We start from the raw sequence: 15733 nt of genomic DNA on the forward strand, positions 1-15733 counted from the left end.
CAAAAACAATACCCTTTGCCTCCCCTTTGGGGGGTGGGGTAATTTAAGTGCAATTCCAATGTGCAAAAAAAAAAAAAAAAAAAAAAAAAAAAAAAATAATTAGCATCAAACATATGACAATGAATGTAATGATGCAAAAGTTCAGATGAAATGTAGGGGCTGAAATTATGGAGAGTGTGGTGTGGTAAGGGTCCTGCAGCAACGCAAGTCCATTTCACAGATGTTGTAGTTATGTGGGAGATAGTTGTGGGGGGGTGGGGGGAGTGTAAAGTGTTCATTTAGGGTACAGGCTGTGTCTCAGTCTACCGGTTCTGGCCTGGATGGATCTGTACCAATGTTTGAAGCATTGTTATTTAGAAATGAAAGGTCATTTTTCCCCCTCCACTCGCAGGTCTGGTCATATTCAAGATGCATTTATTATTGTCTGATCGTTCAGGGTGCATTTATTATTGTCTGATCGTTCAGGGTGCATTTATTATTGTCTGATCGTTCAGGGTGCATTTATTATTGTCTGATCGTTCAGGGTGCATTTATTATTGTCTGATCGTTCAGGGTGCATTTATTATTGTCTGATCGTTCAGGGTGCATTTATTATTGTCTGATCGTTCAGGGTGCATTTATTATTGTCTGATCGTTCAGGGTGCATTTATTATTGTCTGATCGTTCAGGATGCATGTGGAGGTGGTCTGGGATGCATTTGTCCACATTCTCAGTCTAAACTGGAATGTGTCCTGGGAGCGGCTGCCTACTCAGATAATTGTTTTGAAGCATTAAAGATGTTTGAAACAGCCCACAGGATGTTTTACAAATGCTTAATGTAGGTGTGGTTTGAGACACCTGTACCACTCCATATTCACAGATGTGCACTGCAGTAGATTTAAGCAGTTGAAGAAAACAAGTAAAACAAATGGAACTGTTAAAGTCATATCAGCATTTAAAGTGTAGTGATTGATGCACGTTGTCACCTCATGCAGTGAATAATTGATGCTTCATCTTAAAAGCAGCTTTAAAACTGCAGTTTGTTAACCTGAAATGAATGAATACTCTGTTTTAGTATGGGTGGTGCAGTAGCAGAGTGGTTCGCACTTCCACCTCACAGCTGAATTCACCTGTTATATATGGGTTCATTCTTCTTTTGGTGCCTTTAACCGTGGTGCTGGTGAAGATCTGGAGTTGGAACCTTAGTGCCTTCAATGTCAGCTGACTGCTACTACTGTGTGCTAAAGCTAATGCTAATGCTAGGTACTGTGTGGGAATTAGGATAAGTAAAATACAGACACTGAATTTCACTATGAAGATAATAAAGCGAGTTAACCTTAACCTTTTAAACCATAGATGAGGTTGTTTATATTCATATTGAACAAGGAAGTCTGGTTTAATCATAAGTGATCAGATGTGAACAGATGCACTTTCACCTGTTTTTGAATATGTCAGGATGGGATGTTAATGTAAATGTCTGAACAGGGCTTGAGTTATAAACACAGTGTCTTAGAGACCCTACATTACTAACTCCAAACATTATTGGCTACAGCACAGGTGTCAAACATGCGGTCCAGGGGCCAAATCCGGCCCACCAAAGGGTCCAGTCCAACCCATTGGATGAATTTGTGAAATCTTAAAAACTACACTGAAGATGAACAATCAGTGGTGTAAAAATAATTTTAATTCAGGTTCCACAGACAGACTGATCTGCCTTGGCGGAGGTCTGCACTCTCCAAGTGCTCTTCTAGCTCATAAATTCATATTGTTTAAATTCTGGTTTGCGTGTGATTGTTAATCGATAGCTTCTCATCTCATTCTGTTCATGTCTATTATAAATTTATATTAGTGCTGGGCCACAATTGAAATTCTTAATCACAATTAATCGCATGGATTTCTGTGATTAGTCATGATTAATTGCATAGCTATATGTAGGGGAGGGGGGGTTGCCGGCATCAACAACGTGTTTTGCCTTTAAATGATATTTCATACTCGAAGTATTCCGGTGATAAAAAAAAAATAATTCCACATTGCAGTGCTTCCAAACAGTTTTGGCCTTATCAACCCCACCATCTGAAGACATTCAAAATGAAAATGTCCTTGGAAAAAAACAGTACTTTTCTCCATGTTTATGTCCCCACCAATTTATTTCCGGTTGTGAGTGATTGACAGGAGTCTTAAGCCCACCCCAAATGCTGTCATTGGTTGAAAAGCATCATGATGCTGATTGGCAAACCAACCCTGATCAACATCCCCCTCTTTCTGTGACCCATGGTTTACCTACTTGTATTCACACAGCAAGAGTAACGGACTTTCAAAATAATATGTGATGTTCAGTTGTTAAAAGCAAGCAAAGGCAAAGGGGGCCCTCTAGTGGTCCGACTAAGTGTCACTAACGTATGTTTTGTCCTTTCGGTGTCAGTATAGTAGTCAGTTTGGACATAAGAAGGAACTAACAGACACGTTTCTTTCACTCTGTTTGTATGGCCCGAAAAATGTTTGCCTGTGAGTATTTTATGTTCAGTTGTTGTAAGAATGAATAGTATAAAATATCTCTAATGTGAACCTTTGTTGCTGGATGAAAAGATGTTGTAAATCTTAATCTGTAAATGCTAATCGTTAGCGTGTCTATGGATTTTCCCATTCAAGTTAGCATCGAGCTAGTGATCTTTTTCCCATTCATTTACATGTATAATGCCATGTAAATGTACTAAGGCAATGAACAGAACTGAGTCATATTTTGTTTGTTTGTTGCAGTTTTCAGTGAGTCTCAAGTAAAAGATTTGGAGAGAAGTTTTCTGCGTCCGGCTTTTCTTGTTAAACCTGTTGTCTACCTGCCGAGCTAATCACTACACGCACACAAGCAGGGTCAGAAGAATATGAGTTAGAATAAAACGGCATTAACATGAGATTTAAAAAAAAATAAATTGTCGGCGTTATTTAATGAATGCGTTAACACGGTAATAACACATTAACTTGCCCAGCTCTAATTTATATAGTGAAGCTGCACCTGAAACATCCAGTCCAGGTGAATAAATCAGTGTGTGACCTACAGTCGTTGAAGGTCTGCACTGAGTTAGAGAATTCAAACATTTAGACACATTTGGAGTCGATTTTGTTGAATGAAAATTGCACGGACTGAATTTTTCTCATAAAAGAATAAGAAAAACTGTTGAAAAATATCCGTTCTCTCTTATTTGCTTTTTCCATTTCCTTAGAATCCATTTAGCTTCTCCAGTCCTGTCTAACTACCAAAAACAACCCAAAACATTATTTATCAAATACTGGAATGTACAGTTTTCTATTCAGTACTTTCACTTTGTTGAAGGACAAAAGTCTGGTGTTTATTCAGAATATTCACTGAACAGTACAACAGTCGACAAACACATTCAGAAACACATTTTCCTGGATGTTTTATTCAGAGTCTGCGCGTCGCCGGTGTGTTTGTGTTTGTGTTTGTGAATACTCATCCTTGGCTCTGGGCGGCTGTGACTCATCCAGTTTGCATTACAATCTTTCAGTCTGGCATTCATGAGAGCACCGGGTTCACTGATCATTTACCGGCTCCTCGGTTCGACTGCACCAGACCCCGGATCCATTCATCTTCCCGGCTCCTCAATCCTGTTTTTACTAAAATCACTGAGGAGGAATACTGATAGAGTGGGCTGTTCAGTGCCTCATGATGACGCTTTTTATGGTTTCATTTAGAGCAGACAAGACAAACTACCTGCATTTAACTAGTACTTAAAGGTTCAGTGTGTGAGATTTATCAGGATGGAGGAGGATCTGATGGAGTCGATGGAATATGAGGCTCATAAATATATTTCCATTAGTTTATAATCAGATGAAAATAGAAGCCGTTGTGTTTTCATTAGACCCACTGCTACTTTTGTGCCAGTTCCTAAATGGATTTTTCTCTCTATTTAAACTTTCTGAAGTGATTTATTGTCATGTATTACAATATTATCGTCTGTATTTTGTATTTTTTCAGTGTAAATCAAGTATTTTCCTATAATTAATTTACTGATTATGTAGCTGTTCATTAAAGCTCAGAGGGTTGAGGGTTATTATATCAAAAACAGAGAAAACTGATGAAAAAAGTTAATATTTCAGCAAAGATATAATTTATTATTGCTCATTTTGTCATTTTTTCCCTTTATTTTCTTTATTATTTTATTTGTCTGTTAATTTTCTTAGTTTGTTGTTTATTTTTCTACATTTTGTTGCCTCTTTTATTATTTTTTTCTTCAATTTTGTTTGTTGTTTTTATTTTATGTATTTGCACATCATAAACAGCAAGAGAAAAATAAAAAAATAAAAAAATTTAAAAAAAAATCATGCAAGTAACACCATTGTGCAGGAGAGGATAGAAGCCAAAAAAGGCTTATGTAAATGCCTCCCCATAAATATACGATATAACTTTGACTTGTTCCATTGGCACTTTTTTTTTTTTTTTGCTTAATTCGAGATTTTTTGCTTAATTCAAGCAAAAAAATCTGCCAATGGAACAAGTGAAAATGATCATGGTAAGATTTCTTGAAATAAAATTTTCCAGATCTTTTGTCTAAAAATAAGTTTTTATATCTCACTGAAAAGTTACTATTTGGTGATTTTGTCTTATTTTAAATGTGATGAGATATTTGGACTAGAAATGAGAAAAATACACTTGGTAAGATGCAGATTTTTTTACAGTGTGGATACTGTGCCCCAATAAAAACTAATTCCACCAGCTGTCACTGATATTCATTTGAATTCAGTGAAATCCTGTTGAATTTGACACAGTGAAGGACGCTGAGGTCAAACTGCTCAGCGTGGATGGTTGGCCTCACACAGACTGAAGCTGCCTAAAGTAATTTGGATTGATTTAATTGTCAGACATGAACCAATCAGAATGCAGGCTCAGTTTTGAGGGCGTTCTGCCAAATGAATGGAGTGTGTCAACAACCACTAATGAGGAAGTCATAAACATGATGACTTTTACATGATGGGAGAAGAAATGACAACATTATAAAAGCTGGAAACACTGTCACAGCTTGTTTTGGGAGTGTCTGGCAAGAAAGCAGATCATGAGGGAATTAATGTTCTGTTTTATTATTGTCAGTGTAATACATGTCAGTTCATGCTCTCACCTTTAATTTAACATTTGATCCTGACTTTTTCTTATTAAAGCTTTGAGCTGTAAACACAATGTCTACATGTGGCTCCACAACACTGTCTACTGTTTATTATAAAATGAATTTCCTCTAATATGTCAGGTCAATGTTTGCTTTTTAACTTGGACTTTTCTTAATTATTACTAGTGTTTGTAGGAAACTGAAATTATCCAGTAACATTCTGTAGTCACCAGTAATGTAATAATGGTTAATAACATAATAAATATAGCCATTTTAAATCAAGTCGGTAATGTAATAACTTGGCAATAATGTAATATGTTATTATATTACTGGCTGGTTATTACATTATTGTATTGTAATTAATTCTTTTGTATTTTTATTTACTATGACAATAAAGAAAATCTATTAATCTATTTAACGTGTTCATCTATCACTGGCCTAGCATTAAATAACTGCTTTGAAAATGTAATAACTGCAGCTGATAATGTGATAATGTAATAATACACAAATAGGACTGCATTTCATGGAAGGCTTTTTTTTCTTTTTTTTTGCAGTTGTTCAGCTTGCCCATCAAAATAAGATATTTGTCATCTAATTACCAAATATACTTCAGACTAATGAATTATATAATATTCCTCCATACATGAAATTATGAATTTACTTTCATAACTCCTAAAATTATTGCTAAATATGTGTCAACCTTGTTGGAGAGAATGTGGAGATGTCAGTGTAAATCATGTTCATGTCTTTTGGTTATGTCCTAAACTTGCATCATTTTGGGATAATGTATATTCAATGATTGTTAAGATACTGGGTTATGCAACCCTAAATATGTTTGGTGATGTATTTCGAATGTATTATTGGTAATAATGTAAGAAAAAATTATAGATATTTGTTAAAAATACTATTAGCAGCCTGTGAAAAGGCTATTACCAAAAAATGGTGCAGATTAGAGCCTCCTACAATTAACGACTGGATACAAATTGTGAATGGAATATTTGAGATTGAGATTCTGACCTAGAGATCGAGGATTTGAGAAGAGCAGTGTCAAGATAAATGGAAGAAATGGACAATTTTCATTTCAGTGTCACATTACTAAAAACCAGTTGTTAGTCACAAAGGTTTTTTATGGTCAGTTTATCCCAAATGTCCCTTATGTTTGTATTGTATTGTACAGAAATCAAACAATAAAAATAAAGTGTTAAAAAAAAAAAAGAAAGAAATTTTTTGCAAGAAATAGTTCTCAAACTGGCTATTCCAAACATAATTAAGGACAGTGAGACCTACATGGGACATATCCTTGATGAATGATGTGTTTGATGTGAATCAATAACGTTATTGGCTCAAACATTTTATTACATTGGCAAGTTATTACATCATCAGTATCAGAATACTGATCATACTGATCATAATCCCAAAGTATAATAAAAAAGTAGCAAGAAATTATCAATACCATTCATCTGTTTAATCTACAGTCTATTAAAACAATTAGAACAGTAATTTGCACAATATGTACTAGATAAATATTATCAATATAAGTAAAAGAAATATACATAAATAAGTGTGCAAAAATGTTGTATGTAACTATAATCATGTGGTTATAAGGTGGACGGTATAAGTTATTGGCTTCATTATAATTTAATAATGACCAAATTTATTACATAATCGGTTTTTACACATGTTTTAAAAACAATAGGGAAATGTAGAACTTTGTGTTGCATGTTTTGTTCCTTATCCTGTTGTAAAATCATGTCTCCATCCCTGTTTTTACTGTCCAGACTCAGAATGAACAGGCTTAGATCCAACAGACCAGGCACAGTTTGCTATTTAGTTTAAAAAAAAAAAAAAAAAAAAAACACATATTCCCTTGAAACATCACTGATTGAGTTACGTCTAAGTGTGTTAAAACTGTGCTCTGCTCTGTTTGTGCTGCGTCTCATACTCTCTACAGACAATGACAGATCTATACAGTGTGTACGACTGCAGCCAGACGTCTGTGCTGTCGACCTTTAACTGGACAGTGCATCCTCTGTGGGGGTTTTATTTAGAAACTGATGTCACTTTACAGGGAAACTGAGCAGGGGAATGCAGGGTTTTACACTGAATGCCCTGCACACGCACAGATCTGTTTGTCGAGGCTCAAAACACTGAAATCTTTACTTTTGCTTTGAATGTCTGGTAAAAACAAAGGACAAAACCTGCTTTGATTCGCTGCGTCGGTTCCATTAAAGCAGCTGCAGATCAGAGCTCCGATGCTGTGATAATCTGAGACGTGACGAGCAGATAGTACACGGATATTGACAGATGATCAGCGAGATCCATAGAGACTCATTAAAAGCCGGTAAATGTGCGTGGCTCAAAGCTGTTGTTGAGAGCATCACTTTGCTTTTCACGCGAGTTCCCGTCGGGTTCATTCTCTGACGGCTGTGATTGGAAACAGTCATTAGGATTGTCCTGATGCCTTTGGGCAAATAGAGTTGGCACACAGATGCAGACGAACCGCTCACGCTATCGTATCAGTGCAGGGTTTAATCTGAGCTTCATGTAACTGCAGGATGTTGTTTAACAGGTCAAAGGTCGTTTCTCATGAACTCAGGTCCAAATCTGAGCATTTGGATGAATCACACATTCAGCTGCATTTATGGTTTTCATCAAAGTCAGAGCAAAAAGGGACATACTTGACAATCTGCTGGGTTTTTTTTCATTTGTAAAGATCTTTGTAGGATTCTGAACATCATCTAATAATATGTTCTCATCACAGTCTGGTTCTTAGATGTGTCTACAGTGTCTGAATTACTTTTACAACCTCATATCCCAGTTATAGTTTGACAGAATTTCACTAAATCTGGCCCAGACATTTACTTATTTACTTATACTTTAATGCTTTATAACGTGTAAATAGTTCCAGATAGCAAAATAGTTACTATTGAGCACTGATAGGAAGTCATATATGAACTTTCATTTGGGTCCATGACCTTTGACCTTCAGTGACCGCGAAGGGTCAAACCCAAGGTCACTAATGTCTAGATTTTAACCATCTTCTTCTTTGAAACTATAGATCGGATTCATTTCAAATATTTTATGTATCTTCCTTGGGATAATGTCTACAAGGTTTGTCCACAGTTTTATGAGATTTAGATTTTTCCATTTTTGACAAATTTATTGACATATTAAAAATGTGCCTTTACTTCTAATGGTCCATATTTTCATGGTTTATAACATGTAAATGCTTAGAGATATCCATATAGTGTTCTTATTGAGCACTGATAGAAGTCATATGTAGACTTTCATTTGGGTCCATGACCTTTGACCTTCAGTGGCCGTGAAGGGTCAAACTCAAGGCAAGGCAGATTTATTTGTATAGCACAATTCATACACAGGGCAATTCACAGTGCTTTACAAAAATGGAAAAGAGACAGATTAAAAACACACAATTAAAACATAATCAATGAAACATAAAAAATAATCAGTTAAAACAAAGTAAAAGGTCAGAGTGCAGATAGAACCCTTTCAGTTGTTCTATGCACAGTTGAACAGAGCCGTTTTCAGCCTGGACTTAATGATTGTCACAGTAGAGGTCTGTCTCATGTCATCAGGAAGACTGTTCCAGAGTTTAACTGCATAGAACTGAAACGCAACTTCACCCTGTTTAGTCCTGACTCTGGACACCAGTAAAAGACCAGTCCCTGAGGTTCTCAGGGTCCGAGATGGTTCATATGGGACCAACATGTCACAGATGTACTTTGGTGCTCAATGTCTAGATTTCAACAATCTCCCCCAAAACTACTGGTCGGATTCATTCAAAACATTTTATGCAGCTTCCTTGTGATAATGTCTACAAAGGTTGTAAACTGTTTTGACAAATTTAGATTTTTAAATTTTTTATGAATTTTGGAACTCCTGTATTTTCCTATATTTACTTCACTGGTCATGTAGATGTTCATAAAAACCTCAGAGTAAATTCAAAGGTTATTATATGAAAACAACTTCCTTAGGACAAAGTCTAAAAAGTTTATTCACAGTTTTGAGAAATTTTGAATTTTTTTTTTTTTTTTTACATTTTTTACAATTTTTTTTAACTATTACAAATGTGCCTTTACTTCTAATGGTCCATAGTTTGATGTTTTATATCATGTAAATGGTTACAGATAACAATATAGTTCCTACTGATCACTGATAGAAGTCATATACGGACTTTGACTGAATGAGTTGAGTTCTCCTCCAGTGAAACTCCCGCCCACTTCTATAGTTAGATTGATCTGCATCCAGACCGCAGGATTGGAACATAGAACAGAACCTGACAACCTCACACATTCAACTGTCAATTGATTCTTGATAGAAGATGCTGGTGACATACAGGGACATTGATCCTATTTTTATTCTGTCAAATCAGGTCATATTTAACCCAAACAGTTTGTAAAATTAAAGCTGGTGTTATTTGCTTTTGATATTTTTGTCTCTACCACAATAATCACAAAACTTGTGATTCTAAAAATTTTATTGTGGTTATTTTGTGGCACAGATGTGTTTTTCTCTTCATTCTTTTCATCTCTGCTGACTGAAGCTCCATCCTGATTATTCTGAAGCACAAAGTCCATTAGTGGCTAAGTGGGCGCAGTGCATGTCCTTGTATTCGTAACCCAATGTTAAACGCTATTTGCAAACAGAATAGAATTAGATGAAAGTGTTCAGACTGGAAATGAAATGACATCTGCCTCAGTGATAATGTGTCCATCTGTGCTCATCTTCCCATGCAGGACCATACGCGGGTGGTGAGCCCCATCATCGACGTCATCAGCCTGGATAACTTCGCCTACTTGGCTGCTTCTGCCGATCTGAGAGGAGGTCAGGACATAACACACAAATCATGTCAAGCAACAGCTGATAACACACACAGAAGAGCCCCGGTTTACAAGCATTTCTGCATGACGTCACATTAACACCCGCTGTCGAGATTCCACATTGGATTACAAATCATTCAGGGAATACAAACGAAAAGAAGCAGAGGAGAGAAGCCTTTCCTTCAGCAGTAAATGTAAATAATTAGACTATTGGCTCTATAGCTCACAGGCATGTTCTATCAAGAATCAATAACAAGTTGAATTTTTTCTGTCTCTATGTTAGTCCTGTGGGTGGCACTTTCACTGGAGGAGACCTCAATTAATTCAGTCAAAGTCCACATATGACTTCTATCAGTGATCAATAGGAACTATATTGATATCTGTAACCATTTACATGTTTTAAACCAACAAAATATGGACCATTAGAAGGAAAGGCAAAGTTTAATAGCTAAACCAGTCCATTTGAACCAAGATGAACTACCAAGAAGCACAGTTTAATACTTCGTCAAAAATTCAAATATCTAAATTTCTCAAAACTGTGAACAGACTTTGTAGACATTATCCCAAGGAAGATACATATGAAAGTTGAAATGGATCTCCTTGACCTCATGACCTGTTTGTTTTGTTTTTTGTTTTTGTATCTGTAAAAAAAAACTTTCATAAATAAAGAGTTTAAAAAAATTTAAATGAATCTAACCAGCAGTTTCAGAAAAGACTGTTTAAATCTGACTCATCAAGGCCACTTAAGGTCAAAGGTCATGGAGCCAAATGAAAGCCCGTATATGACATCCTATCAGTGATCAATAGGAACTATATTAATATCTCTAACCATTTACATGTTATAAACCATCAAAATATGGACCATTATAAGGAAAGGAAATGTTTCATCTTACAAAAAATTTGTCAAAAATCAAAATTTCTCAAATCTGTGAAGAAATTTTGTAGATATTGTCCAGAGGAAGCTAAAAAAAATTAAATGAATCCAACCAGTAGTTTCGGAGAAGAAGATTGTTGAAATCTTAACATTGGTGACCTTGAGTTTAACCCTTCAAGGTCAAAGGTCACAGACCCAAATGAAAGTCCATAAATGACTTCTTATTAGCGATCAATAGAAACTATATTAATATCTGTAACCATTTACATGTTATAAACCATCAACATAAATACCAATGCCATTGGCAAATTTTTTGTATTTCAAAAATTTCAAAAAATCAAAATTTCTCAAAACTGTGAACAAACTTTGTGGACATATAAAATTTTAAATGAATCCATCCAGTAGTTTTGTCTGAGAAAATGAAGACGACCAAAAGCAGCAGGATGGTCTTATTTGTCCACTCAGCTGCTGATGGACTGAAGTGAAGACAAACTAAACTCACTGTCTTTTCTTTTCTTGTCAGGATTCGACTGGAGCCTCCACTTCAAATGGGAGCAGATTCCCATCGAGCAGAAAATGGCGAGGAGCGATCCCACGCAGCCAATCAGGTACGTCGAAATGGAAACGATATTTAGTCCAGTTAAAGCTTTAATGCACAGGATAATAAGGTGAATCTGTGGAGAACATTAGACATAGACACAGAAATAAAACCGATTAAAAATCTCGTCTTATGTTTAATCCACATTAAACAAACTTTGTTCTAAGTTATACACAAAACCTATGGCCTGTTTTACAGCACTTTCTGTTTGTTGAAGCCTTAGGTGTAATGGAAGGTTATGAGCAGCTGCTAAAATATGAGCAATAACACTCTGTCCTCAAAACTGGTCAAGAATATGTGATGTACATGGGTCAAAAAATATATATACAAACTTGTAGCCACCTTATGAACTGTAAACATCACACAGCAATGGATTTTTCAGTACTTACGTGTAAAAATTAACAATGTCAGCTAAAATATGTCTGTGTAAGTACTTTACCTGTTAGCTAATGGCAGTAAGCTAACATTTGTTATCAGTAGACAAAAGAATACAGAAGTAGACAGGGAAAACAACAGCTTTCTGTCTTAAAAAATAATGCCCTTTAAGGTTTTTATGTTAAAAATGAAAAGAATGTCTAAAAAGTGTCAAATTCTAGACATTCTGATCAATAAAGGGTACAGAATATGTTTAGCCCACACGTGTCAAACATGCGGCCCGGGGGCCAAATCCGGCCCGCCAAAAGGTCCAATCCAGCCCGCGGGATGAATTTGTGAAATGCAAAAATTTCACTGAAGGTGTTAACAATCAATGGTGTCAAAATCATTTTATTTCAGGTTCCACATACAGACACATACAGTCCAATTAGATTTGAAGTGGTTCAGATCAGTAAAATATTATCATAATAACCTATAAATAATGACAACCCCAAATTTTCTCTTTGTTTTTTGGTGTAAAAAAGTTAAATTACATGAAAATGTTTACATTACCAAACTATACATTTACAAAAAATGTGAATAACCTGAACAAATATGAAGAAATGGAAATGTCTTAAGAAAAGTAAACACAATTTTAACAATATTCTGCCTGTTACTAAATGTCTTGTGTGATGGTAATGCACATGTGTAAATGATAAACTGATAATCCGAGGCAGAATATTGTTAAAATTGCACTTGTTTTTCTGAAGACAATTCAAGTTGTTCATGTTATTAAGATTTTTAAGGAAACTTTGTTGATGTAAACCTGATCATAATATAATCTTACTTTTTTCACTGCTATTATTTTACTGGTCCGGCCCACTTGAGATTAAATTGGGCTGAATGCGGCCCCTGAACTAAAATGAGTTTGACACCCCTGGTTTAGCCTATTTGCTGTTAGCTTAGACGTAGCATTAGGAGGCTAACAGCTAACAATACACAATCATTTTTATTGGTAGTTAAGTAACAATTTGAACAAAATGTTGGCAAAACAAGTATCAGACTCTGGACACTGATGTGAGTTAATACATTTATCTTGTTTTTTGGTCGTAAGGTGACAGCTAACAGCTAACAGGTCAGTATTAAGCTAACAGCTAAAGAAGCTGAGCTAAAGCTAAGTGTTACATAGTACATTTACACTTACATAGAAATACAGATGCGATTGTTTTTTACAATATGACAGACAAATTGTACTTATTCAAATTTACCATCTGTCAATACACCAGCTTCTTGCAAGTATAAATCTGTTTTTTTTTTCTCCTTTTTGGCATTTATATGTGTAAATATAAAATGTGACCAAAAACATCTGGATATAAACACACCTAGTGAGTTTTATTCTCTCTCAAATTCTTACTTCAGTTTGATTACATTGGCTCAAACATGTCTAAATATGTCAAGCTTGAACATAAATTCATTGTTGGTGTTGGACTCCTTGTTTACTGTGAGACAAATATAGAGAAGTGCCAGGCCCGTTTTTAAACAGTGTAAAAGCTTTTGACTTTTTGCTTTTCCTGTGAAACCATAGCAACTCCATTTTCGGAGCATCTAAAAATATAAGTCAAGTTGAAGTATTACAGTCTCCTCTGATAAAGCAGCCCTTGTCAGTGTTTTGCTTTTATCGGATGTCTTTGATGCATTTTCGCAGCTGCGTTTATGTGTGCGTTGTATTTCACTGCCGTATGTGTTGAAGATAGTGTTGGTTGTTGAATCTAAAGTGTCATTTTTGTGAAGATCATCATATGTTCTGTGATCTTCTGTGAATCTACTTTTCCTGAGCTGAGAAAAATCTGTTTCAGCTTTGTGATGATTCATTTTTCATTGAATCCAGGACGATTTTAAACAGTTTATTTACTTAAAAAAGGAGGAGAATTGGAAAGTCGTCCCATAAAGAAAACACTTCGTTCTTCAGTTCATCACAAACACTCAAATTCAACACAACCAACAGTATAAATAACTCCCCTCGTTCTGCAGGACTCCTGTCATCGCCGGTGGGATCTTTGTGATGGACAAGAGCTGGTTCAACCACCTGGGCCAGTACGACACCCACATGGACATCTGGGGAGGGGAGAACTTTGGTGAGCCCACTGTGGACTTTTTACTGTTTACTGGGGTCAAATAGTGGTCTAAGGAGGAGCTCTGAAAACAAATACACATTCACTTTTACTCTGCATAGGCAAAGTCCAGCCACAAAGGTACATATTCTTACATTTAGAGTGTAAAAAATATCACAATACAAGGATTTATTATCATATTTAGTTTAGCATTTCAGTTTCCTTAACCCTTTTGGGACGATTGTGTCTCCGGCACCACAATTTTGCCTACACGTCAATCAAATTACTATACGGTTTGTCTTTTTTTTAAACCGTTTGCGCTTTGACAAAAGTAAGTAAAGGTTATTTATAAAGCGCTTTTCACAGATAAAAATCAACGTGCTGCACATAAAATGGGTGCAATAAAACAACGTAAGAATAATTTCCTAAAATAAATAAAAGGATAAATCCATCAACCAAAAGCTTTCCTAAATAACAACATCTTGAGGTCAAATTCAACAGGCATCTTTTAGCTGAGATTGGGTTCTTTCTATTACTATAAAACACATTAGGAGAGGTCTGTACTAGCTGAGGGGGAGGGGTGGAAGTGGGCGGAGCATAGAGCAGCAGAGTGCAGTCGGTGAGAGAGAGGTGGAAGATTTTTATTACTTTTGGCTGCATTTTAAAAAAATTATTATTATTGTTTATTTGTCAGCAACAATGTACAAATTAATCGCAAAGAAAAGAGATGCTTTGCACCAGAGTTAGCGACAAGGTACTTTCCATCTGCTGTTCCCAGGCAGATGCACACACAATATAGAACATTTACTTTGCCTGTAACACAAAACTAACCCTATCTCAGAATTACAATAGTTAGAAATGTATATATTTATTGCAATTTCATAAATTTTATATTGTTTCCTAAAAATATTTAACATTTTAGGGATGAATTCTTGTGAATAATTGTATATAATAGTAACAGTATTGTTTTGGAGTCTTCTTCTGGTGTCTTTTGCCATGTTTTTTCCAGTTTTGTTCTGTTTTTTTCCTTTTTTCACTGTTTCTATCTTTGTTTATCTGGTTTATATACAGTAGTTCAAAGTTAATAGTTGTATTTTAGCTGTAAATATTATAGAAAGAATGCACTCAGCAACTCAATTGTGGAGAATCTATGCTTTCTAATAACTTTCTAACCAATAATTTTATTCTAGAAACTTTAATGTATTTAATTCAAAATGGTGACTGGATGGATGGTGATCCAGTGGAGAGGTTAGAATATCTATTTCATGTTTTCAAGTCAATGGTCTTGTTTGCAAAATGTAAATTGGGTTTTTGTTTCCATTTTTTGCTGCACTTTAGAAAAGACAAGATTTGTGCTTTGAGCTTTGTACCTTTATTAGATGGTATGATCTGTTTGATACTGTTTACCGTCGTGTTTTCCATTATATGAGCAGCCGTGCAGATTGCCTTCACTAAGTCCTTCTCTAAACATCCGCCCACTCTCACACTGGTTTATATTTAGTCATAAATCTCTTTTTGGGTTGTTGCCATGTAATCTTTGTACATACATGTTTAAAATCCTAAGGCAACATGGTCTAAGGTCTCAGATTTATCAGTAAGTCGACCCTGGACTCAGAGCAGAGTTTGGTTAAAAAGCCTCTTCTTCTTTGAAACGTTTACAACTTTCACATCTTTGGAACTTGCATGACTTTAATTCTATTTTAAAGCTTTTAGTAAGTAGTCCTCCTTGTCAATGTGACTGCCTCTAGATATTTGCCGATTTTGGAGTTGTCCTAAACCCATAAAGACCCAAACATCCACTGTCGACCAGAAGCATCTAATGATCTAAACTGTTTAATACCTGTTGATCCACTAATCCTATC

At 35.5% G+C, this 15733-nt stretch overlaps 1 protein-coding gene across 1 annotated transcript in view; it reads left to right on the forward strand.

Annotated features, from left to right (window-relative positions):
• The window catches only part of galnt16 (UDP-N-acetyl-alpha-D-galactosamine:polypeptide N-acetylgalactosaminyltransferase 16), a gene marked incomplete at its 5' end in the record, with an annotated part of 97918 nt that overhangs the window by 56943 nt on the left and 25242 nt on the right, over positions 1-15733 (forward strand). Inside the window, 3 exons of the mRNA XM_030125946.1 lie at positions 9851-9938; positions 11332-11416; positions 13792-13895. Of these exons, the coding sequence (XP_029981806.1) occupies positions 9851-9938; positions 11332-11416; positions 13792-13895 (277 nt within the window). The remainder of the gene's footprint in view (positions 1-9850; positions 9939-11331; positions 11417-13791; positions 13896-15733) is intronic.

This window comes from Sphaeramia orbicularis, chromosome 22 (genome assembly GCF_902148855.1).
Source record: "Sphaeramia orbicularis chromosome 22, fSphaOr1.1, whole genome shotgun sequence".
Taxonomy (NCBI): domain Eukaryota; kingdom Metazoa; phylum Chordata; class Actinopteri; order Kurtiformes; family Apogonidae; genus Sphaeramia; species Sphaeramia orbicularis.